General features: G+C 41.4%; 1 protein-coding gene across 1 annotated transcript in view; it reads left to right on the top strand.

Moving 5' to 3' along the window:
* The window catches only part of LOC310775687 (integrin alpha-M-like), a gene marked incomplete at its 5' end in the record, with an annotated part of 51,063 nt that extends 24,529 nt beyond the window's left edge, over positions 1–26,534 (top strand). Inside the window, 24 exons of the mRNA XM_083635836.1 lie at positions 2–150; positions 2,950–3,100; positions 3,408–3,558; positions 4,140–4,213; positions 4,657–4,780; positions 10,192–10,322; positions 10,417–10,569; positions 10,668–10,880; positions 11,014–11,147; positions 15,897–16,039; positions 16,149–16,306; positions 17,092–17,217; positions 19,343–19,416; positions 19,875–20,022; positions 20,140–20,247; positions 20,375–20,454; positions 20,621–20,710; positions 20,824–20,893; positions 20,983–21,081; positions 23,014–23,094; positions 23,305–23,415; positions 23,826–23,939; positions 24,023–24,133; positions 25,132–26,534. Coding sequence (XP_083491962.1) covers positions 2–150; positions 2,950–3,100; positions 3,408–3,558; positions 4,140–4,213; positions 4,657–4,780; positions 10,192–10,322; positions 10,417–10,569; positions 10,668–10,880; positions 11,014–11,147; positions 15,897–16,039; positions 16,149–16,306; positions 17,092–17,217; positions 19,343–19,416; positions 19,875–20,022; positions 20,140–20,247; positions 20,375–20,454; positions 20,621–20,710; positions 20,824–20,893; positions 20,983–21,081; positions 23,014–23,094; positions 23,305–23,415; positions 23,826–23,939; positions 24,023–24,133; positions 25,132–25,227 — 2,889 coding nt within the window. The 3' untranslated portion in view covers positions 25,228–26,534. The remainder of the gene's footprint in view (position 1; positions 151–2,949; positions 3,101–3,407; positions 3,559–4,139; positions 4,214–4,656; positions 4,781–10,191; positions 10,323–10,416; positions 10,570–10,667; positions 10,881–11,013; positions 11,148–15,896; positions 16,040–16,148; positions 16,307–17,091; positions 17,218–19,342; positions 19,417–19,874; positions 20,023–20,139; positions 20,248–20,374; positions 20,455–20,620; positions 20,711–20,823; positions 20,894–20,982; positions 21,082–23,013; positions 23,095–23,304; positions 23,416–23,825; positions 23,940–24,022; positions 24,134–25,131) is intronic.
* Positions 26,535–26,859: the final 325 nt, after the last annotated feature.

The raw sequence follows: 26,859 nt of genomic DNA, 5'->3' as shown, positions 1-26,859 counted from the left end.
GTTTGCAATTGTCCAGTTTTCATCACATTCCACGATCCATTATTACTTCAATAATTTTTTCAGCTCTGGGTCTTGGGAATCTAACATTGATAGGACAATTGCACAACAAAATGGAGGGACTCACACGGCTGAAGCGATCCGGCGGGTTGTGTAAGTGCCTTTGCAATGATAATGTACCACAACTCCCAGTACTTACACTGCACTTGTCGAGCTACACAACAATGGTTTTCCCTAGGCCTAATGGAATAATTTCACTTGTAAACAGGCATAGAACAAATAGACAGGAAATGTAAAGTTAAATCACACACAAAGTGTGGAGCCTACGGCCCCTATCGTTGCATCGGCGCAGTTTCTAGGCCGAGCGGCAGGCGCAGATCAAAGCAGTGGGCGTGGACAGGCGCACTTGATATTGTCGTGCTGGCGCTAGATGCAGCCCAAAGCATTACAACCACGCCTTTTAGGCGTAAAATTATGCACCGTCATGCTCATTGGATAAGTGCAATAAACGAATCGCACGCTTGCCTTTTTAGCTCCAATTCCAGTGATCCCGCAAAACCAGACGAAAGCCAAACGCTCTGCCCCCCCCCCCCCCCCCCTCCCTTCATCCAGCCTGTCTGTCTGCATTATAGGCTATTATTCCATATTATTATGCTTCTCAAACCAATCTAACTGCAGTTTCAATACTGCAAGCATGTAAATACGCTACACTATAGCAAGATCAAAGTGAAAATAATGTTCTATGCATCAGCTAGAAAAATATAGCCTATTAGATTGGTGAAAGTTTGTCCAGAAAGATATCATTTTCTCTCGCCTGCTGCAGGAAGGATGATGCACATAAATATACCCTACATTATGTCAAGTCATTGCATAAATGTGTTTTTATTGTAAAACTAAATGTGAAATAGGGCCAAGTTATTGGAGGGACATCACAGTATAGCAGATGCCATTAGAAGCGCGTTCCGAAGCGCGTTCCGCTGTTACTTCTCTAAATCACGTTAACTCGACAAGGGGTATATATAGGCCCAGGAGGACATATATGTTTCACATAGGGTGGTGTTTTCATTTCGATGTTTTATTTGGTCCAATATTGAAATGTTGACAATGGCAGGCTGTGTTACCATTACACATTAATTTAGAACTACCTTTTATATCTATTTTGGCTCATTTGGTGGCTATTTAGTAGCAAAATGAAGAAACACAATGCATGCTGGGAACTCAGAGAGAGAGAGAGAGAAGGGTGACAGAGAAGAAGCAGTGAAGGCAGAGAATAGGCCTGCTTTTCAAAAGCGCAAAGCGCTAAATGTAGGCCAGGTCCCAAGATATCACTAGGCTGGTATTTAGCGCCGACACGCCCACTTTGGGACTGCGCCACGCCCATTCGGCCTAAAGCGCATTTGGCAGCCTAAAGCCTATTGCTATCTTGCCGAAACAGGCGCAAGGCACGTTTTTTTGCGGTTAAGGCCCGTAATAGCGCCGATGGCCTGTGGGAGAATAGAGCCCTACATGTTTATCTAAATCAGCTTCACCATCAAAAGAAAATAATAATGATGACCGGCCCCTTGTATAGATATGTTCACTGTAATTCTCTTGCAAGGGAACAGTAGTTTGGACTCAAACTGAATTCCTGTCAGCTATTGTATTAGCAAACACTGCAACAGGAAATACACTTTTGTCCATGTAGAATGTTTATGTTGTCAGGTTGAAAAGGTCTATTATTCCACTTATTACATGACTAGTAAAGAGATTAATCATTTGACAGAATCAGAATCAGAATAACTTTTATTGCCACAATATGCAAGATTACATACGAGGAATTTGTCTCAGTGTCATTATGCAGCATAGTGGTCATGTCAATATTCAGATAAAGAAATAGGAAAAATAAAAAGACAATCACAAGATTGCAAGTGCATTCCAATATATACAATATATATATATATACACGAGTGGAGGAGTGTTCAGTAGGCATACTGTATGGGTAGGCAATAATGTTATTTTTAGTTCTCGCTTAAACCAAATGTTTTATGATTGATTGATTGATTGATTGATATTTATGGATATAGAGAAGACAATTTACAAGAAAAATTCCAAAGGATAACATGTTAAAGTGAGAACACTTATTTCCAACATGGTCCCTGCTGTTGGAAGGCACAACACATAACATGTAAAAAGTCAGTCATATCAATATACAATTTCTAATCAATAAAACATTTGTTATCCGTAACCAGACACCTAAAATCATTAAAACAAAAAACAAAACAAAAACATGAAAATCAGCAACAATTTCAGAGAACCAAATCCAAGAACAAAAACAACAATATCACGAATTAAAAACATTGTTTTATGGTCACTCAAGATTCTCTGGATCACGTGTTGGCTTGGTTCAAGCCTTAAAATTTGTTATATTTGGATTTATCGAAATGTCTATGGAGAAAATGGACGCGGAACTTACTTCCGGGGCAAATTACGTCACATAAAGTCACGTGCCTGTTGAGCTCTATTTATGCAATTCCAAGACTGTTTAGCTATGCATACATATTCAAATAGTATAGGCAAAAATAACACATTCATACTGCATGCAAAAACTGCATGGGATTAGCATAAAGTGGGCATGTCTGTAAAGGGGAGACTCATAGGGACCCATCCAACCCATTCTCATTCAGATATCTTGAGGTGAGAGGTCAAGGGTCCCCTTTGAAAATGGAATCTTGCCTTGGAGTGTTATTTAACCACCTTCCCAACAAGCTAGCATGACATGGTTAATACCAATAGATACAGCCCGCTACATCCTCTGAAAGACAGCAAAGCAGGATGAGACCACAGTTGGTGAGGTTTCGGAGGCCCCCTATCTGACTGTCGGAATGCCCCCGGGCACTCGCTCAATCGGAATATACTAACAAGACAAAATATGAATAGCTAAAGTGTTTTTAAAATGTATCTTTCTTTTGACAGCAATGAGGTCTTTACACCATTAAGGGGATCCAGATCAGACGTGAGGAAGGTCTTGATAGTCATTACAGATGGAGAATCTAATGGTGGAGGTTCCCTACCCGACGCAGCAAATTTAGCTGAGCGACAAAACATTGTCCGATTTGTAATTGGGGTAAGATATTTGGTTTACTTTGACATACTGTGGAGAGAGACTTAACATTGATCTAATAAACAGATGGATCAATAGTATTCTGAATCAGCAAACGATCAATGACCAGAGATAAGTTGGGTTTACTTGCTCTTTACATTTGAATGTGGGTTCTGGGCCCTTATGCACCAGGCCAAGATGATATGTGGTCATGTATTTACATGACAACAACAATAATATGACCTGACCTCTGACCTCTATGTATCAATAAACAGATCAACTCTATCACACAGTGGTACACCTCTGAATCACCGTTTCTTAATATCTCTAGGTGGGAAATGCATTTAATAATGCAAAAGCAAAAGCAGAATTGGACACCATTGCATCCTCTCCAAAACCAGAGCATGTGTTCAAAGTGGACAACTTTGCAGCACTCGAAGGACTGAAGAAGGGCTTGCAGGACAGACTCTTTTCTATTGAAGGTATGGTTCCCACAACAGTTATTAACATCATTAATATTAATATTTTTTAAATTTTCACTTGAATTGAGATGGGTGAATGTACCTACTGACTGTAAAGCGCTTTGGATAAAAGCGCTATATAAATGCAAGCCATTTACCATTTACCATGTTCCATTTCCACACACAAAAATGTTCAGTTCCGCACTGTGGCGCACAATTGCTTGAATGAAATCACTGATGACATCACAATTGCTCACATAGACAGAGTGACATCACTGATGAAAAGAAATAGCTTGAGTCAGAGAAAGTCCATGAGTTTGGTCACACCCGAAAAAAGTGCACACATGGCACATCTAGTATATACATTAATGAAGATGAAAGAAGAAATGATAATCAAGAATAATACCGGGTAATTACTAATACATGACATCTACAGTATACTCACATTTGGAGCGATTCTCCATACTATTTGAATGAGCATTCACACAAGTTGTTTCATGAAGTATGTCACTGTATTAAAATCAACTGACATGCATGCCTTTTTTGTCATGGACAGATGTTGCTTTGAGAAATGACTGTCTTCATTCATTTTGCTATCACAGGATCTCAATCTAGTGGTGACTCGCTGAAAATGGAAATGGCTCAGGAGGGATTCAGTGCAGTTTATGTGCCTGAGGTAATCCAAAACACCCGACTTTTGCTGTAGAATAGTGACTCAGAAACACACACGCACGCACGCGCGCGCGCGCACACACACACACACACACACACACACACACACACACACACACACGCTCATGCCTCACTTTGTTGCTGAAAACAGACCAATAATACAGAATGTAACTGATGTATTTCTCTGTATATATTTACTTCTTTACTAATTTACCTTTTTCACAGCAGCAATTTAGTGTCTAAAAGGCAGTCTAAACACAGGTGCAACCAAAACATTAATGATGGTTTCCAATTTCCAATCCATTTAGTTGCTGGGGCCATCATTTCTCTGGATTTTCCTCGTAACAAACACACTTGTACTTCATCAGAAATTTGTTTAAAATTTTATGGAAATATGGAACAAAATGGATCAGGAAAGATTGTTCAATAAAGATTGTGTCTACTTAGGGAGGGATTCAGATGGCTACTGTTGGTGCCTTAGAATGGAGGGGGGGCTACCAGGTATACTCCAGTGAAGGCCAGATGACCTCCACCCATGAGGCTAAAAATATGCAGCCCGACAGTTATCTAGGTAAGAATATTAATACCAAACTATGAATTTAATGCACAACTGTGAATTGTGATATGCTGTATGCACTGCCCTCTGCAATCTCCTCCCCTTTCCCTGGAAACCAGGAAAGGGCAACATGAAACACTTGAATTGTGCATATGAGAGCTTTAAGGAAGGAATGAGATATTAATGAGGAATATTGCTAGGGCAGGGCGATATGGACCAAAACTCATCTCTGTATTTTTAGCTTGAATAATGATACACAATATGTATCTCAGTATTTTCTACAAGTGGGCTAAATGTTCAGTTGTAAATCAAAGCCACAGCATTAAAACAAGACTGTGATCACAATAAAATGCAGACATGGTTTCCTTCTCCTTCGTCCTGGAACAATGGTGCCAGGACAACCACCTCTCTCTGAACGTCTCCAAGACCAAGGAGATCATTGTGGACTACAGGAGAGGGGGGGGCACACACCCCCCAATCACCATCAACGGCACAGTGGTGGAAAGGGTGGACAGCTTCAAGTACCTGGGAGTCAACATCCACCAGGACCTGACCTGGGCCGGCCACACCGCCACTGTTGTCAAAAAGGCCCAACAGCGAATACACGGACTCAGGCGCCTGAAGAAGTTTGGGCTAAGGAAAGAAATCCTCAGGGACTTCTACAGAGGCACCATTGAAAGCCTGCTGACTGGCTGCTTCACCGCCTGGTACGGGAACTGTACCACCATGGACCGCAGGGCGCTACGGAGGGTGAGGCGCGCGGCCCAGCACGTAACAGGAGACGAGTTGCCAGAACTGCACGAACTGTATAACCAGCGGTGCCTCAGGAGGTCCCTGAAGATCATCAAAGACACAAACCATCCCCACAACAGCCTGTTCTCCCGGCTACCCTCAGGGAGGAGATACAGGGTTCCAAAAACACGCACAAATCGCTTGAGGAACAGTTTCTTCCCGCAGGCCACGAGACTCCTAAATATGCACAAATAGTGCAGTAGTCGTGCCGTACTGCAGCTGCTACTATTACGGATGCCTAACGTCTAATTGTAAATTTAAGTGTATGTTTAATAAGGTGCCTAACGTTTAATTGTAAATTTAAGTGTATGTTTAATAAGGTACATGCTATTTGCACATGTATGTATAAAACGTCGAATTTGGAATGTCTGAACACGTCTAACGTATGCACATGACATGTGCACCTATGTGCAATGAATATGCCACTGTCGTATAAGCCACCGACTTGTCTTATTGCTTATAAGATGCCTATTTCTTATTGCCTTATTGCTGTCTTATTGCTTATTGATGCCTATTTCTTATTGCCTATTACTTATTGCTGTTGCCTATTTGTACTATGTCGTAAACGGAGTCCACTGCACAAGAATTTCACACGTGGTACTTGTACCATGGAGTGACAATAAAAATCTTGAATCTTGAATCTTGAATTCCCTGACTATTGGTGCTTTCACAAAATATTTATTATTACACAATGACATTTTTGATAATGATTATCGGTAAAGTGTCTATAATGACTAAGTGGGTATAGACAAATAATAGAACAGCTAGAACAGTCTGATGAGTTCAGGTAAGTACATCAATTTACTGTAATTAATGGATGCATTTAAAACCAGGAAGACAAAACTTTGTGCCATATCACGATATTACGATCTAATCTAATCTAACACAATATCTAGTTTCATATCACAATGATAATAGTATCAATGTATTGCCCGGGCCTAAATATTAAACAGTGTGTAGTACGCAGTACTAGGGCATTCACGACTAGTGAATTTTACTAGTCGACTAGTCGTCCCTAAAGGTAGTCGACTAGTCGTCCCTAAAGGTAGTCGACTAGTCGTTTTTTTTTTTTTTATCTTTTATCTTTAACACATTGAATGCCAGCCATGTTTTCATTCCTGTAGGTAAGTTGTGCCAGGGGTGTTTTTGACGATTCTGGCTCATTTTAGAAACAGCCGAGGATTCTTTTCTGTTAAGAATTCATGAACATCAATCATCTAAAAATAACTAATAGAATGTGTGCTTTCTCTGTCTAAAAGAGTTAGTTTGCAGAGTTAGTAGTTATGTAGATATTAGCCGTTGAGTACAGCATGGTTTCAGCGTCTGGAAATTTATTCAGAGATAAATGGCTTTTTGTGAAACAGTCACTTTAACCATTCATTTTTGGCATCAGTAAGACCGTCAGACATTCTAAACAATAGTTTTGAACAGTAATTTCCTCCATAACAACAGGAAACACCCCTCTCATTCAAACTCCTCCCTCCGTGTGTCTTCTAGAGCCAGGAGGAAGGAGGAGCGTGTCAGAAGCGCGTTGTGCTGCCTGCCTGCCTGTCTGCCTGTCGGGCAAGACGAGTCTGAATTGGATTACTGTAAAATCGCGTCGCCATTTCCTTGAATGGCTTGCTTCCGCGGTGTGTGTGTGTGTGTGTGTGTGTGTGTGTGTGTGTGTGTGTGTGTGTGTGTGTGTGTGTGTGTGTGTGTGTGTGTGTGTGTGTTCGCGCGTTGCTGCGCGGCTCTGGGGGGAAGGGATCTCTGTCCGTTCTGTGTGTGTGTGTCCGGGCTAATGACTGTAAAATCGCCAAGCCATGTCCGCGGGAGGCGGCTGCTTTTGTGGCTTTTGGGTCCCATGGCTGTGACTTCTCTCGGTCTCTGTCGCCACTTAGTGGTCGGTAAAATAGATTACACACATGCTCTGGCTCCAAGTAGTTATCTCAAAGATGTAAAAGGGGTTGATTGATGTCCCACCGTCCAAAAAAAAAAATCTTTATGTAAGACGAGTTAGTCCGTCCTTGGCACTTAAGCGCTGGATTATGTAAGACGAGTTAGGTCGTCTATGGCACTTAATGTGTTAAGAAAGAACATGAGGTATTTACATGACATACATGGACTATCATATCCCATATCCCATATCCCCCACAAAGAACATCAAAACACAACAAAACAAAACAAGAAAACTGCATGAGATACACAATAATCCAAGAACAAACAAGACTATTGGACAAACAACCAAACAAAAACAATGCATTCAGCTCCTATCCTGATAAGCCTAATGACACTGGGGTAAAAAGTTCTTAAAGTCAAACTCTGTATGTGGTTGCCATATTTTGGGGATGTCTAAGAATCTGCCTTTGCTCTTGTAGTAAATGTTATCCAACGTATGGTAGCTTAAGAGTTCATTCCACCAGTGAACTACAGCTGGGGGATTGGATGCTTTCCAATTTAAAGCTATGCATTTCCTAGCTGCCAACAGGGCAAGATCTATGTATTTACTTTGAATGCATTGTTTTTGTTTGGTTGTTTGTATAATAGTCTTGTTTGTTCTTGGATTATTGTGTATCTTATGCAGTTTTCTTGTTTTGTTTTGTTTTGTTTTGTTGTGTTTTGATGTTCTTTGTGGGGGATATGGGATATGGGATATGATAGTCCATGTATGTTGTGTAAATACCTCATGTTCTTTCTTAACACGTTCACTGCCAATGACGAGTTGAGTCGTCAAAAAAAATCCAATGGTTGACTGCCAATGACGAGTTGAGTCGTCAAAAAAAAAAAAAAAAAAATTTGACGGTGGGACGTGCCACCGAACGTGTACAACCCATTCCACCGACCCACTAAGTGGCGACAGTGCTCTCCAGACTAGAAAAAGCAGAGCCAAAACTGCAGGGGAACGCGCGAGGAAACCATTCTCTCATACTGTAAAATGGATTGGCGAAAACGCTTTCGCTTTCGCGCATTATCGCGCTGGGAGCTGGTGGTGGGGGATTGCAAATTTGCATAATAGATTATGGGTGAAACACACTTTGAAACACCAGCAGAAAGCGCAGAATCGCACACAGCTTCATTCCAGCTGAGCTCAACCGAAAACCCAGAAACGAACGAGCCTCATTCTCATACTGTAGGCGAAAACGCTTTCACGCTGGTGCACACGGGCACACAACGGTGGGGGGTTCCAAAAATAGACTGGGTGGAAAACACACTTTGAAACACGCAGCATAAAGCCTAGAATCGCACAAAGCTTCATCAAAGCTCTCAAACCCAAGAAACGAGTGAGCCCCATCCACACTCGCCGACGAGGGGGCCGCCAGGGAGGGAGGCTGCTCACTGCTCAGACAGGCAGTAGAAACTCGCTTGTGACAAACGCTGCTGAAAGCCACCAGACACGCCCACGGAGGGAGGAGTTTGAAGGAGAGGGCGTTCAGAACTATATTGTTTAGATGTCTGATCTCTCACTGATGCCAAAAATAAATGGTTAAAGTGACTGTTCTGCCTGTTTGATTGAATTTCACAAAACTGCGATTATCTCAGCTTTCAGTCTCAGACGCTGAAACCATGCTGTACTCAACGGCTAATATCTACATAACTACTAACTCTACAAACTAACTCTTTTAGACAGAGAAAGCACACATTCTATTAGTACTTTTGTGAACTTTGTGTTCACAAAGTCCAAGCAGAAAATAATCCTCGGCTCTTGTAAAATGAGCCAGAATCCTCAAAAAAACCCTCTGGCAGAAGCTACCTACAGTAAAAAAAAAAACGGCTGGCAGTGAATGTGTTAAAGATAAAAAAAAAAAAAAAAAAAAATTAAACGACTAGTCGACTACTAAGCACAGTGTCGACTAGTGGTTTTACTAGTCGACTAGTTGACTAGTCTGTGAATGCCCTACGCAGTATGCACATCCAAAGAGTCGCAGGGGCTGGATCAAACATCAAACTTTACTGGGAGCTAGCATAGTGTGCAGATCTTTTGTTTTTCCTTCACTTCTGCCTTGTGTTTCATATACCTGGGCTGCCTATGGTGGCATAGCAGGAATAGTAGCAATCTCATTTGCTGTCTGCTTTTTTTTATGCTTTTTTTCACGGTTTTTCTCCTATCTTTTCCCAATTGTACTTCGCCAATTCCCCATGCTGTACCGGTTGTTGCTCCACTCCCTCTGCCGATCTGGGGGGGAGTTATAGACTACTAGCACATGCCTCCTTCAATAAATGAGCAGTCGCCAGCTGCTTCTTTTCACCTGACAGCGAGGAGTTTCACTGGGACATAGCGAGTGGAAGGATCATGCTATTCCCCCAAGTTCCCCTACTGCACGAACAGGCGCCGCAACTGACCAGAGGAGGCGCTAGTGCAGGGACCAGGACACATACCCCACCGGCTTCCCACCCGCAGACACGGCCAATTGTGTCTGTAGGAATATCTGACCAAGTACCAAGTACTGCTGCCGGAAATTTAACCCGGGTCTCCGCGGTGGTAGGCGAGTGCTTTTACCTTGACACTACCGACAAGTCCCCTCATTCGCTGTTTGCTCAACATAAAATATGTTTTCTCCATTAATGTTCTATCAATGCAAGATATGTACCAGGATTTGATGCTAAACAAATCCAAATACATCCTGGCCCTCATCTGTGCTCTTTTATCCTAGGTTACTCCATGGCAATTGCCAAAACACAGAATGGCATTATAACAATTGCAGGCGCACCAAGATACGATCACAGAGGGATAGTAATGGCATTCTCAACAACGACGCAAAGGATTGACCCCTTTCCATGGCAGGTTTGTGCTCAAACAATTGGATTGATGTTCTTTGAAAACAATCTAAAGCAGAAAATTATTTTCCTAAACGGGAATTTATTTATGACTTATACAGTTTCAGATTGGTGCATATTTTGGGGCCGAGGTTTGTGCCATGGATGTGGACGGTGACCCTAACCAGTACACTGACATAATCCTCATATCTGCTCCTATGTTCATGGACACAGATAGAGAGGGAAGGGTTTACATCTGCAGCCTAACTGGTTTGGTAAATGGTGGTTTTATTTTGTGCCTTTAAATCCATGTCCATTTGCTATTGGGCGTGACTTTTAAAACATTAATTCTCATCTTTTTCCAACACACCAGAAAGTTGACTGTCAATTCGAAGCTCCACTAATACTCAAAGGGGATGCAGTTGGAAAAGGACGGTTTGGGTCGTCTCTTGCCCCACTGCCTGACCTTAACAGTGATGGATTCAATGATTTGGCTGTTGGGGCACCTTTGGAGAATGATGGTCAAGGAAGCATTTATATATTCAATGGTGAAGGAAGAGGAACAATCGACCCTACATATTCACAGGTGTGTGAGAATCAAAAGTCCAACAAAGAAGCTTTGTATGGATTCATATGCCCCACTGTATTTGCTATAAAAATACAACCCAGATTACAATTTTGATCACATAAATGAAAATATTCTCTTTCCATTTGCATAGAGAATTGCTGGCTCTGAAGTCCAGTCAGGACTGCAGTTCTTTGGCCTGTCGATCAGTCAGTCTTCTTTGGATCTTAGTGGAGACGGGCTTCCTGATTTGGCAGTCGGCTCAAAGGGCAAAGTGCTCTTACTCAGGTAACTGTGTTATTGTTGTATTCTGCCCTTAAATGTACATTACTGATGTAAAATGTTATTTTAGGTGTAAAAATTCAAATAAAATATTTAATACTAGAACCTCTGGCCCTCACAAACACAACAAAGAAAACATCATTATGCAATCAAATCTGTTTGAAAAGTCTGTAGGTGATTGATGTAATTATGTATTGGAAAACATTCACTTTAGTAAACGTAACCCCCCCCCAGACTCCCGACTGCTCGTCTTTCTTCGGTGACGCATGGCACTCTGCAGCGCCGCCGCGATTTTGGCCTGAAAAACATTAGCCGGACTGTGTCGCCTAGTCTGTCCAAAATGGCGGATTAGCTGTGTGTTGAACCTGTTGAATGTCAGTTCTTTGCAAGTTCTTTGGCAACAGCTGAGGAGGCGGTGTTGGATAGGTACGTTACAGGGCTGGATTATTTTGGACGAGTAAACGTCAAACTGGAAAAGTAAAAGTAAAGTAAAGCTGGAAAAAAGCAAAATGCTCTGGAAGGAGTCACGTTTCCTGCATTTCCTTGGCTACTGTATACTGCAGCGTGCCACCCAAAGGCTCAAAGGCTTCCTCGGATTGGCGTGCAGATGACATTGACCAGATTGGCTCGCAGATCGGCACGCAAACACGTTATCAATACACAGTTTCCAATGCCGAGCCATTATTCACATGGAAGTGCCAAAGTTTTTAGCTCAGACACAGCCTTCTTCGGCTGTGTCATTTTGGGTTTCAACTGCTCCACAGCGCCGCCGCCGGAAGTATCGGTTCTACTGTAGATATATTTTCTAGACATTGTTACCTCCTGTCTACATTCCACTTCTATTGAATTGAAAATAAATGTAAAATTCAAGATCACAAAGTACATTTATTTGCATTAATTTGATTCCCAATCACGACACACTGGTAAGAATGATTAATATCTAATTAAAAATGCTTTGAAATGCAAAATAATGGCATTTTAAACATGCGATACAAAGATGCGATTAGTCACGATTAACTATAGTTAATCGCAAGATTAATCGCGATTAATAAAATTAATAGTTTAGGGCTGTCAGCGTTAACGCGTTAATCGCGCGTTAACTCAAATTCCTATTAACGCCACTAATTTTTTTAACGCGCGATTAACGCATGCACGTTCTGTGATGTTTGAGCCTTGGTCCGCGCCGTAGTTTTGGAAATCAGGAAGCAGTAACGTTGATAGCAAGCAGAAAGAAACCTCCGTGAGCAGAAAAGGAGGAAGAAAATTGTTATTGTAGCGAAGCTTGTGTGCTTGCTGGGGGCAAAGCCTTTGGGCTTGCCTCGTGAAGTGTGCTGGATCGTGTATGAGGGCTCACGGGCTGTGACCGATCAGAATCACGGAGATGGAGATAGGGACCGACATGTCGGTCCTGGGACGCGGTTGAATTACCACTGTTGACCTGTCTGGGTGTAAGGCAGTTGGTCACCAGGGCCTGGCTGGTTGTAAGACAGCAGGGGTTCAGTTCGGGTCCGCAATAGGTTGTGCTAATGGTTGACATTATTAGGGATGTAAGAATACCTGAGGAAGTATGGAAGTCGAAGGAATCTCGAAGGAATCAAGCAGGAATCTCTCGGATGAGGTGTAGCGTCACGGAAGACTTTGTTTATATGGTCGCGTTCCTGTGTATAACATCACGTCATTGGTGATGTCACAACGTTCGAGGGAGCTATGACATCATCGGTGTTATGTCTGACATCGCCGATGACCTCACAGGTGAACTCTATGCTATGACATCATTGTCATCGTTGATGATGTCATCATCATTACGTCGTTGGCGCGCCGGCTGGTAGGCATCGACTGCCTCAAGAACAGGCCTGACGGTGGGCCATTATGGACCGTTTCTACAGTTATAATGGCAAGTTCAGCTTAAAATTGAGAAGATGTCCCGCATTTTGGGTGAGGGAGAGAAAGAGAGAGCGCGTCAGCGCGATCAGACCGTTGCAGGGAGAGAGAGAGACACACACATGACACAGACACACACACACACAGACAGACGGAGAGCGGGGGGCGGAGAGAGGGAGAGACTAGAGAGAGAGGCAGACAGTGAGAAAGACGGGAGGGCGACCAGACCAGAGAGAGACCAACGGAGAGCGGGAGAGAGAGACCGAGAGAGAAAGCAAGAGGGGGAGAGAGAGCTGGCACACAGCTGCTCCTGGATAGCAGGTTAATTTAACACAGAGCATCCTGAGAGATGTGTATTCCCAGTAACTAGTAGCAATAATAACAATATACCAATGGCCAAATACTTACCCATACTAATGATAATAGCTACTACCCATATTAATACAACAGTGTATCTTTGCACAAAGCTCCCATGTTTAAGGTACCTCGGGTTAAGGTAGATTTAGAACAGATAAAAAATTGTGCGATTAATTTGCGATTAATCATGATTAACTATGGACAATCATGCGATTAATCGCGATTAAATATTTTAATCGATTGACAGCCCTAATATATGGGTGGGAATCACTGATGCCCCACGATCCAATATTCAGGTAAACGATATTATCACGATACTTAAGTCACGATCGGATAGTATTGCGATATGCTAGTCTTGCGATATATTGAGTATTGCGATATTGCGATCTATTGTGATTTATTACCTTTTTTCAACTGCAAATTATGTCCCCAAAGGAAAAAACGTCAACGTCTGTTTTATCTAATGAGATAAAGTTTCCAGTCTCTTCATCTCACTTCAATAATTTTTATTGCAGCAAAATGCGATTGTCAAGCTGACACACTGACCAACAAGTCAAGTCAAGTCAAGTCAAGTCAAGTTTATTTGTATAGCACATTTCATACACAGTGGCAATTCAAAGTGCTTCACATAAAATGGTTGACAGGAAAATAAAAGAAAAGAAGAGAGTAAAACGGACATTTAAAAGCATCACAACAAAACTTTAAAAAAAGAGTATAAAAAGTGCATTAAGCAACTTCATTAAGCACACAGGAAAATAAACGAAAAGAAGCAATTAAATGGACATTTAAAAGCATCACAACAAAACTTAAAAAAAAAAAGAGTATAAAAAGTGCAATAGGCAACAGGCGCGGCAGTTGCAGAAAGAGCTAACTTACTCATTGGGTTTGCATAGTAGCTGTCAGCAGTTAAAAGCGACGGTAAACATAAAAGTCTTTAGTCTATTTTTAAAAGTAAGTAAGGTTGGGGCAGATCTGAGGTCTTCAGGCAATTAGCTAGCAGAAGCATAGTGGGTAAATGCAGCCTTCCCGTGATTTGATTTGATCCTAGGGACAGTTAATAAGCTGGACCCTGTTGACCTAAGAGTTCTAGACGGTTCGTAGCGTGGGAGCAATTCAGCTATGTATTTTGGGCCTAGGCCATTAAGTGATTTATAGACTAATAACAGTATTTTAAAATCTATTCTCTGACACACTGGCAACCAGTGTAAGGACTGGAGTGATATGATCAGCTTTCTTAGTCTTCGTTAGAACTCTAGCAGCAGCATTCTGAATGAGTTGAAGTTGCCTAAGTTCTTTTTTGGAGAGACCAGAAAAAAGGCTATTGCAGTAGTCTAACCTACTATAAATGAAGGCGTGAATTAGTTTTTCTAGATCCTGTCTGGACATGTATCCCCTAATTCTTGCTATATTTTTAAGATGATAAAAAGCAGATTTTCTAATTGACTTAATGTGGGAGTTAAAGTTGAGATCGGAATCAATAATAACTCCAAGATTTTTGACTTGATCCTTAGGCTTCAGGGATCGAGACTCAAGGCGTGCAGTGATTTTAAGCCTTTGTTCTTTGGGGCCAAACACGATCACCTCAGTTTTGTCTTTGTTTAGCTGTAGGAAATTCTGGCACATCCAGTTATTTATTTGATCAATGCACTGGCACAATGATTCTATGGGGGCATAGTCAGCTGAGGAAAGAGTTATATACAACTGAGTGTCGTCTGCATAATTATGATAGGCTACTTTGTTTTTTTGCATAATTAGGCCTAGAGGGAGCATATAAAGGTTGAAGAGAACGGGCCCCATAATGGATCCTTGAGGCACCCCACAGGTCATCCTAGTTAGGTCAGATGTGTAATTGCCAATGGAGACGAAGTACTTCCTGTCTTGAAGATAGGACTTGAACCACTGGAGGACCGTACCCGATAGCCCAACCCAGTTTTCCAGTCTGTCCAATAAAATTGAGTGGTCAACAGTGTCAAATGCAGCGCTAAGATCCAGTAGCACTAGAATCGAATTTTTGCCTGAGTCTGTGTTCATTCTGATGTAATTTATGACTTTAGTAAGCGCAGTTTCAGTGCTGTGATGGGGGCGAAAGCCTGATTGGAGTTTATCTAGGAGATCATTTGAGGTTAGGAATCTATTGAGTTGTAGGTAAACAACCTTTTCAATTATTTTGGCTATAAAGGGGAGATTAGATATTGGTCTGTAGTTACTGATTACCGATGCATCAAGGCTACGCTTTTTTAGTAGGGGTTTAACACTGTTTAACACTGTCATAAAAACCTGTCATAAATGTTGCATGCACTTGACATTTTGTATAATAAAATATCACGATACTTGGCATTTGATACGATACGATATATTGCCCACAAAATATCACGATACTATGCTGTATCCCACCCCTAATATATATAAAATGTATATATATATGTATATATACATACATATATATACACATAATGTATATATATGTATGTTGTTAGCTAAACTAAAGTATGCTTCCTCTGTTCTGCCCACTTCCAGATCACAGCCTATAGTAATCGTAAAAGCACAAGTCTCATTCAACCCAACCAAAATTCTTCATAAAGATGAGGACTGCTCAAATCCCTTGAGGAACACAGCTGAAATCTGCTTTACCATGACGCCACACTCAGAAGTACAGACAGGTTTGTGACCTTCCTTACTTTTTATAAACCACTGAGCCATTTTCTCTCTATCTGAATACTTACATTATGTATGATGTTAACCCTTCAAAGAAACTTTAATCTCTTCCAGCTCAAGCAAGGATTAATTATACTTTCACACTGGATTTCACCCGCAAGCCCCCAAACCACCGAGCTTCAATGGACATCGATCGGAAACGAGAGGAGACCAAATCTTTTACTCTTGACCTCCAACAACAACGATGCTTTAAGCATAAATTCTTCATTGAGGTGTGTTGTTTATATGGCAGTTTGTTTCTGTTGGGTTTTGAATAGCATTACATCAATCTACTAATAGTAGTTCAATATGAACTACAACAACAACAGGACCCTTGGGACGGCTGGGTGACCTGCTGTCCAGAGCCTGTCCCAATAGACCTTATTCGCTAACTCTGGACGGCACCATATTGTTGACATACTGTCCTGCGCGCACACAGCGCTGCGGCTGACAACTATTAACAGCCTTATTGACGTTTCTGTTCCATTACAAAATAGCGATGGTGATGGCAGCAATAAAAACCCCACAGTTGTTTGTATGCTGCCGTTAATGCCTGTAATAAGAAACAAAAGAACAAGGTGAACAGACTTTGCTGTGAGGAGCTGTCAGAAAGTTTCACCTGTCTCTCCCAACTATCCAGACATCTCCTGTGCTGCTGACGTATCCTCAGTCTTGCCCCCTTCCACGTCTGTGGAACGTAGAGATAGAAACAAACCACGGGGACTTTATTGCTGTCATTACTACAGCCATGGCCTAATGCAGGTCACCATCCGAACACAATTGGAACGATACAGGAGGTAACGCTAACAGCGGCTAGCTTCCTATAAACGCTTATCTTACATAGGCTATGAGAGCTACAGCGCTATGTCACGAACATGGCGGCGGTGGGCGTGCCCGTACGTGAGTGACGTCAATCGAATAAGGTCTATAGTAACAGTAATGTCAGATTACTGAAAAATCTCAGTTTTGTTCTGTACAGCGCTGATAGTTTTTTCATTACAGTGCTTTCTTGTTACAGGCTTGTCCAGATGATGCTCTCAATGAACTTTCTAATGAGCTTAGATTCACCTTTGAGGGTATACCTTCTGTGGAGAGGCTCAGGCCAAGTCTTGCCCAGCAGGCTCTGACCAAAACCAACCATCCTGTAAGTTTTCTTTTACGAGTGCTTTCAACTTCAACTTCAACTTCAACTTCAACTTTATTGATATCCCGAAGGAAATTTGGTTTGGAGCAGGCATGTGGACATATAGTACAAAAACTTCAACATCATCAGACATCAGGTGACACAGAGACACACACTCCAGGAGTGATCGAGTTCAAGTAAAAAATGAGGGCATTGCCTCCATAAAGCAGCAACAATAAATAGTAAATAGTGCAACATAAATTTTACATCAATCAACGTGATAAGAATACTTTGCACTGCAGAATAAATATGTAAAAGAAATAGTAAAAATAGTAGAGATAAAAAACATAAGAGTGCATAGACCCAGGAGGGAATAGGGAATCCATAATCCTAGCCTAGCAGATTGAGCCTGTCGATAGCAACAGGGATGAAGGAGGCTCTGGCGCGCCGCGTCCTTGTTTTTGGCATTCTAAAACGGCGGCCAGAGGGGAGGAGGTCAAACTCCTGGTAAAGTGGATGGTCAGGACAGTTCATTTGTTTCATTCTGAATTCATATTATATAAAGAGGTTTATTTTACATGTTACATGTCATCAGAAGGCCATCATCATAATGTATGTCCTGGCTGTCGGGAGAATACATCTTGTCTCAAGAAAGTTTTGTGGAATTAAGAAAAACAGCTTTGATTTTTAATTGTGTTTTTCACACCGTTTTACACTGTTTTGTTACACAGAGTGCGTTTACATGCAGACAATAAACGGATAACTGAGAATAATCAGTTTACGGCAATAATCTGATTTCTGCGTTTACATGCACTTTAATAATCCGACAATAGGAGAAACCCGGGTTTACATGATTCAGTCAATTAGTCGGATTTCTCTCCAGAAAGGCAGCATTAATTCCGCAATAAAACAACAGAATATAGTTGCAAAATGCAAAATCACATTTTCCTAATTTATTTGTCCAGCGCAGAGGATGGTTTAGGTGAAAATTAGGTTGTGTATCTCGTCTACTTTACTAAAATTGGAATAGGCATCGCGTCGCTTTGGAAGTGCATCTGTCAATAATATTTCCAACTTTACCGAGCACACAGCACAGAGGCAGGCAGGTGAGGTGACTTAAGCACGTCAAATGTTCATGACCCACAACGTGTGTTGAATTGAAATACTCTACCTGTCAGAAAACGGACAGAATTTGTCACGGATATTAACGTTATGTGTGTCTTGTGTTTTGAACGACTGAGTCTGTTGTCCGTAGGCTACGTGTTTTTTTTAATCTGTCATCTGAAAAACATCGTCACGCACGCAACTTGGACAATGCGTTTTATTAATAAATTCATCATTCTATTTGCAATCCGAGACAAATGTTCGTCCCTGTAATGTTCACGGCATGGCACTGGGGACTTTATTCGTGCAAGCAGACACCCCAGTCGTCTCCTGTAGAATATCGACATTTCAACATGATAGTGCAGTGCAGCAGCGGTGCCTGTTAGAGGGACACCGGGGGAGAGAGAGCAGAGCTCCCTGCTCCGCTCCGCTCTCCCCCCGCTGTGGCCGGGGGAGAGGGAGGAGAGAGGGGCCAGTGAGGTAGGGAGAGACGCGCTGCACTCACTAGGGAGAGTGCAGCGCGTCTCTCCCTACCTCACGCGCTCCTGTGCATCTCTCTCCCGCAACTCGTACATGCGCAGATATATAAACCCGAAAGAAACCCGGTTAAGGTATATACATGCAGAGAGAAGACCGATTATTGGCCAGAAACCTAGGTGTGTTTATCGGTTTATTCATAACCCGTTTATGACCATAAACGGATAAAGCTTATCGGTTTATGCTGTTTACATGACCACTTGAATAATCAGGTAACTCAGAAATCCGCTAATAAACAGTTTATTGGTGTGCATGTAAACGCACTCAGTTTCATGGGCCGTAGTTTCAAAACACCCATGAGACGTTGTAAATGTTCAAGTCAACGAAATTAAGTATTTTGCAGTGGAATAAGATGTACAGAAATCTTGCTCTTTTAACAAACTTCAATGGTAATTCCATTTACGTATGAGAGTAGGCAGTTTCTGTAACATGTCAATGTTGGCTGTTTATTGTTTGCTACAGACCGTTTGTATTCACATGGTTGACTTCATCCCCTGTATCACAGTTGGAGTTTGAGATCAACTGTGGCGCTGATGGCAAATGTGTTGATAAGCTCAAAGTGGATTTCAACTTCACCAGGTGAGAGGGTTTGGCTGTGTAGAGGAAGGATGATACATTGTAGCTCTGTGTTCTGGCATTTAAACAATGACACTGATAAGCCTGATGGGTGCACTGTGATTGTTTCATTCTGACGAAACTTGGTAACATGATTCATTTGGGACAAAACATCACACTGATTGGCTCAATTGCATTTTTTTTTTAAATCTCAGACACCACTGGTCCAATTTTGATCAAACTTGCAGGGATGATGCATTTTGTCACTATGCTCTGGCATAGAAAAAGTATGAGTGGTATTGCTACTGTATAACTAAAGGGCAAACTTTTGAACTTGGATAGGCCAGCTGTTAAATCTAATCTTGATGAACGTGGAGAGATGATGCATTTTGTTATGGATTGGCACAAGGTGTGCCAGCCTTATTTGTGTGTGTGGGGGGGTGACATGTTTCAGTCGTCTCTTTTCTCATATCATCTGTCAGATCTTCAGAGGTTAAAGTGGGCATTGATGAATTGTTGAACGTCACCGTGTCAGTGGAGAACACAGAGGAAAACTCTTACAACAGTCGCGTCATTCTCACATACCCAGCTGAGCTCTCGTACAGGAAGTTCACAGCATTATCACTGCAGGTAACGTATATATATATATCAGTTTCAGGGTCATCTTCCCTGATTCATCATTCATGGTGATGTGAACATCATGCAGTGTTTCTGGTTGACATTTTTGTTTTCTTCATTTTCATAAAGGGAAGAGTTGGAAGAGTTGAATGCAACTCTGTAGACAGTGAAGACGGTTTAACACGGGGAAAGACTGACTGCACCATTGACAAGCCTATTTTCAAAAGCAACACCAAGGTTCGTCCTTTGTGGCCAAGCCTTTCTTCAGGTCTCACACTGCTGCAGTGACCGTTAACCAACACAGGAGGCGCTGTGATTACAAGATAGAATTTTGAGTCAACAAATATCATCCGTTTCATTCTAGGCCCTCTTCATCGTCTCCTATGGGATAGACAGCAACAGTCAACTTGACAGGAAGATTCATATTACTGCAAATGCCACCAGGTACTATTCCTCTGGAAATCTGAAACACTACAAACTGTGTGTGTGTGTGTGTGTGTGTGTGTGTGTGTGTGTGTGTGTGTGTGTGTGTGTGTGTGTGTGTGTGTGTGTGTGTGTGTGCGCGCACACACAATTTCTTAACATACATGAAATTTCTCATCTATTTTAGCGGAAATGAGCACTCCCAAGAAAGTGAACTTTACAAAATGAAAGAAATCGCTGTGAAGTACAGCATTTTTGCTTCAATTTCAATTGAAAGGTTTGTGTTTTTCCTATTCTATTTTAGAAACATATACGATGGATCATTTATTTTAGAACTTTAAAATTAAACTGTGGTTACATAATGAAATCTCACTTAATTTTTCTTTTCAGTTCACTCAGCTACACCAATTTCAGTTTTGGAAATAATAATTTGCAGAAACCAGTCCAACATTCAATCAAGGTAAAATATCTTATAGAATGATTTTAAGCTTCATTGACCCTGGGATTTATTACTGACTAATCTGTCATTTGTCCTCCCCCTCCTGTCAGGTGTTAAATGGTTTGAGAGCGCTCAATATGACTGTGGTGTTCAAGGTGCCAGTGAAGCTTGGTGACAAAGACATCTGGGCAGATCCTAGAAGTATCCAGGTGACATATGTGGAAGCTCAAAGCTGCTGAAACCTACATGTCTCTGTGGCTACAGTATATTGTTCATGCCGTTATGAGTGTTTAAAGGACAAGGCTGGTGTTTTTTTTACACTGCTTAATGCTTACCGCCAACAAATCCTATGAAAATAACAAAAATCAGTGCCTTCAGATAACTTTATGATTTGACGCTATATAAATGTAAAAAATATATATACGGTATATATATATATATATATATATATATATATATATACACATATATATATATATACACACACACACAATATACTGTATATATACATATACATACAGTACATACAATGTATATATGTATGTGTGTGTGTGTGTGTGTGTGTGTGTGTGTGTGTGTGTGTGTGTGTGTGTGTGTGTGTGTGTGTGTGTGTGTGTGTGTGTGAGTGAGTGTGTGAAATGTCCTCTCGTCATGGGTTCACATTAGGGCTGCACGATATATCGTTTACACATCGACATTGCGATGTGCGCATGCGCGATAGTCACATCGCAGGACGTGCGATGTCAAAAGCAAATTAACTCGTCATGTTGCTTGATAAACTCTCACTTTAGGGGTAGCCTACTGAGTGAAATGCAGGCTCTCTCAAAGGAGAGAGACGCCCCGCTACTGTACTCACTCATTTAGTGCTTAGCTTCAACACAACAAACATGCACAGAGACCTAAATTGAATTATCTTTTGCTTATGTTGCGTTGCTGACAGACAGTAGCCCGTCTGTAAACGATGTGGTTGCGGAGGCGGACTTGTCCACAGTTTGCAGCGCACTCGCATACAGCAGGCTGGCTGCTGTAACTCAACATGTCCGTGGAGTGGAGATATTTACTCTTGAAACACCAAAAAGCAAGACCGCAACTTATGACACGAAGGCTGATTACTGAGAAGTTGTCCGTGTTATCACTGTGGCTGTCTCTCCCCTTCAAGTCTCTGATGTTGCATCACATGATAGCAGTAACGTTACGGTAGAGTTAATCATACATAGCGACTTATTTACACAAAACATGTCAGTGAAAATAAAAAGAGAAGAGACATATCTGGGCAATTAAATGTATATTTATTACTTTTCACGAATGAATTGTTTGTCACCGGTCGGCTGCATGTGAATCCTCGTCTCTCTGTACTGCCAGCCTTGCGCTCAAAAACCGGAACTCCGCAGATGCGGAGTGTACCACTTGGTCGTTTCTGGAGGGGGTTTCCGGGGGGTCAGACCAAGTGTGTAAAGTGGCAGGGGTGTTTCATTGTTGATTTATTGAAACGTTAGAAGAACGAAAGAAGTTGAAAGCAGTGATTATAATCAATGAAATCTAATGTTTTTCTGCAAATAGCATCATTGGGAGGTAGATTCTGGCACTCAATATTAGGGGTGGGCAATATATCAATTGTATATCAATATTGTGATATGAGACTATATGGTCTTAGATGTTGGATATGGTAATATGGTGATACAGCATACATGTTGTCTTTCCCTGGTTTTAAAGGCTGCATTACACTAAGTGAAGTGTAGGCTAGTGACATTTTAAAGTAGAATGTCATAACTTACTCACTTTTTCATGTATGTAGCCTAAGTCATGGAAATCCATTGGTCAAAATGTGTATGCACCCTGATAGATGACGCTCTGAGGCCTACAGTATAGGCGACAGCCCAGTGGTTGAGAAACATTAAAATACCTAATTTCCCCTCCAAAATCAGATGGACTCCTCTACAAAATCATCCCAATCATTCTAGAAGTATTCTTTTCTTTAAAATAGAGCTATTCTGGTAATCTGGTGAAAATCTGTATTTTTTCATATCGCAATATATATCGCAGGGGCAGGGAATATCGCAATGTCAGTTTTTTCCAATATCGTGCAGCCCTAGTTCACATCATGTTCTCAGTTGGGGTAACATGAAACCGCTCTATTTCAGATTCAAGGCTGCCAAAGATACAAAGATGAGGAACCTACTGTCCCAGATTTTGTGGCTCAGCTAAAGAAAAATCAGACAGTGGTAAATATTTTTCATATGCAATGTTCCGTAAAAAAATGCCAACAGGCCATATAGTTAGAAATGTCTATTATGGCATTTAGTAAGTGTTGTACTTGTAGCTGCTTGTAGATATGCAGGCATATTTCTTAAAACTATTCAATTACATTACATTGCCTTAGAGGTTTCTTTGCTTTCAGTAATAAATCTATTCCCTCTCTTAATCATCCATAGGACTGCTCTGTAGCCAGGTGCTCAGTGTTCAAATGCAATAAGTTCATGGGGAAAGATGACCGCGGCATTTACAATATCTCTGCCAATCTTAGTTCTGGATGGATAGAACAGGTAAGTAACGTGTATTCTATCTGTAATATTTAACACATTAAAGTGATAATACGGAAGGTTTTAATGTAAATAAATGTCTGTAAAGTCACTATCCTCAACTGAGTTAACACAATGGTGATTGAGCCCATCACCCATTGATGAAAGCCCTTGCATCTCTCTGTTTTGCAACATTTATGAACTTGTGTCTGTGGCGACACTTTCGCCGCCCCCAAACTAAAAAAACAAAGATATCACAAGCGGCGCACAGTTCTTGACGGGTTTCACATCACCCAGCACCCGCCAGAGTGCTGGTGTACTTCCATATTATCACTTTAAGTCCTGATATTTTAAAAGTTGATGTTAAATCTGCAGAGCTAAAGCTCAAATAAAACTAGCGCTCATCCTACTCCCCCTTTGTCTCAAACCCATAGATTGGAGTTATGTCTGCCAAATTCCTCCTGATCAGCACAGCCACTCTGGAGTACGACAGAGACCAGTACATCTTCTATTCAACAGGCTCCCAAAATAACCCCCCTGTCAGAAGGGTAATTACACATTTGTTTCACTTATAAGTGTTTAAAAGACTCTGAATGTGAATTTTGATCCAAATGTCACTCCCACCCCTTAGATTGAGGCAGAGGTAGAAGTGTATACTGAAACAGACCTCACCAAAGAGATCGTTGGAGGATCCCTGGGAGGGCTGGTTCTGCTGGCTTTGATCACTGCTGGCTTATATAAGGTAACACACTGTGGATAGTTCAGGTTATTACATGGTTTTGTTGAATAATCAATTCTGATTGGTCAATGAAGGCATTCTTGGGTCTGTTATTAGATGTTCAGCTTTGTTACAGCGTGACTTTGAATGTGTTAATCTGATCTAATATCATCATATTACTTTGGCTACGTTCTAGTCTGGGGGTACCTTCATTTGCCACACTCAAAGACTGACCAGTGACCACCTTAAATGTAACTTTGCTTTGGGCTGCTGCTAACATTGATGACCATAGCTTAGTAATGAGGGACAGGCTCACCTTTAAGAGGCTCTGGCCGGTATCTCCCTCTCTGTCGTGCCTTGTGCCAGGCCAGGCAGCAAAGCATGGCTGTCCTCCTCTGTGGCCCTCGGTGCCTCGAAGCAGCTGTGGTGTTGTTGAGCTGAAACCCCAACAGGCGAAAGGGCCGTCGAAAACGACGACAAACAGCTATTATACACATATACTGGTGAAACATCGACTGAAGTTCGGCGTCAGGGCTAATGTACACCGCCTCCGGAACAGATGCGGTACAGCTCCGGTACGGCTGCGAACAGACCCACACTCATGTAATCTGTCAGACGGATGCGGGATTCCTACAAAAATAGAAATGTATCGCCCATCAATTAACATGGGACGAGAGTCGATCCGTCAGTTTTGCCAGATCCGCACCATAGCCGTAACGTATCTGGTGTACTGTACATTGCCTGACAGAGTCAACATTTAGCCACAACATGGTCAAATTAGTCTGCAATGACCAACATGTTCCCATGCGTTTGCTCGGAGCTTGCGGCTACCATATCCTGCATGTGTCACTCACACAACACGTCCTCTTTGCATGCTCTACATGAGAGAAATACAGTGTGCGCTCTTACACCAGGCAGTATATATCATTTATTAACTTTTTCATTTATTGTGTAGCTCTAATGCTAGATTGATGTTTGTCATTACCTTTCTCTCCATGTAACGGTGTGTTTCCTACTCTCAGGCTGGGTTTTTCAAGAGTCACTACAAGCAGATGATGGACAATGATGCAGGAGAAGCACAAGGTCCTGGGGAAGATGCTGCAGAAACAGTTTATTAGATTAGCAACTTTTTCCAAAGCTGATGTACCAAGTGCACCTCTTTTTTTTATTGCAATTGCTGACTATATTTGAGATCAACATTCTCCAAATCTGTACATTTGTATTTAAAGTGAGATATAAGATTGCAGATTTACCTTGCAGTTTTAGCTATTATTTTGTAAATAATTCACAAATTCATAATTATCCAACTAGGCATGCTAAGCACCTTCATCTTCGTTTCTATAAAACATCACGTGGTCAGTTTTCTATCAAATACCGTGGCGTTATCCTGCAGAATGAAAATGTACATTTAATGGATTCCTGTGTCTTTATGTACAAAAAGAGACTTAGAATTGCCCTGCTATCGAAAACATTTAATTTGGAGCAATAAGTATCACTCTTGGAAATTCATACTGTTATCATAGAGACAGTCCGCATGTCTGGGAACGCCCACAAAATGTTAAACGGCTGGCGCGCGAGTGGGGTAAAACCGCCCATATCTCATGGGCTGACTCACCAAAAGACGGTGCTGCGGCTCCAAACTACATGTTTGGGGGTTCTAGAGCAGAACACAAGACGTCTGCTCAGATGTGCGTTTACTGCGGTGGTTAAATCCCCGATTGCGTCTGCCTGGGCTGGGCTATCAGCTAAATTCTAACTTTGCTGAATGGATAGAACGGGGGAATTTACCCCACCCTGACCCCGCCCTTAGGCTAACTCAGCATCTATTGTGGGCATTCCTAGAGCCTGTATGGGCGGTCCCAGACATGCGGACTGCCTCTATGGTATCATGTCTATTCCTACTTCTCTGCATTTTTTTCTTCTTCCTATTTTTAACCACATACCTTGTGGTGCAGTTTATATTTACCTTTGATGTTTGGAATGTGATTTTTTATTTCAGCTTTTATATGTCTTTCGGGTGTGGTTTCATATAAGCCTCTATTCTATTGGCTTCGACCAAACCCTCACATGTATTTTTTTATTTACTCTTCATTGTGTTTTTATCTTTATGTGTGTGAAAACAAACATAAACATGGAGAGGCACCAGCAGCAGAACAATGAACACAAGGACAGATGACATCCCACAGACACCTGCCATTTCCTTATTATACTACTTATACTTAGAGGATTACTGTAGCGTGCTGATTACAGCACTATCTCCTATGTGCTTACATACAACATGTTAACTTCAACACACCACATTTGATCCATACTCAAGCATAAACATCACAACATCCAACATCACACTGCCATTGTTATCTCTTGGTTAATTTTACCATTACTTGCGGTTGCTTTAACATCACAGACAACTTTTCATCTGAATGTCCACTCAACGAAATGGAAAATGTTTAACACCACCATGGCATTTTACTGGAAGTATTCTTATGTTGAAAAAATATTACAGTGCCACCATTTCCTGAAAAAGCCGGATGATCTGTGATTTATGTAACGTAGGCTACTAACGTGGTAGGAGCATGTGGCTTTATAAAACACATTACGAGCTAGCTGAAATCCAAAATGGGAATTGTTATGGTAGGCAAATTGCTATTATACATATCGGTGTGTATATATTATATATATATATATATATATATATATATATATATATATATATATATATATATATATATATATATATATATATATATTGT

The sequence above is a fragment of the Poromitra crassiceps genome (genome assembly GCF_964638095.1).
Source record: "Poromitra crassiceps genome assembly, chromosome: 4".
NCBI classification, from domain to species: domain Eukaryota; kingdom Metazoa; phylum Chordata; class Actinopteri; order Beryciformes; family Melamphaidae; genus Poromitra; species Poromitra crassiceps.
The sequence above is the reverse complement of the archived record's forward strand: the minus strand, read 5'-3'. Positions and strand labels throughout refer to the sequence as shown.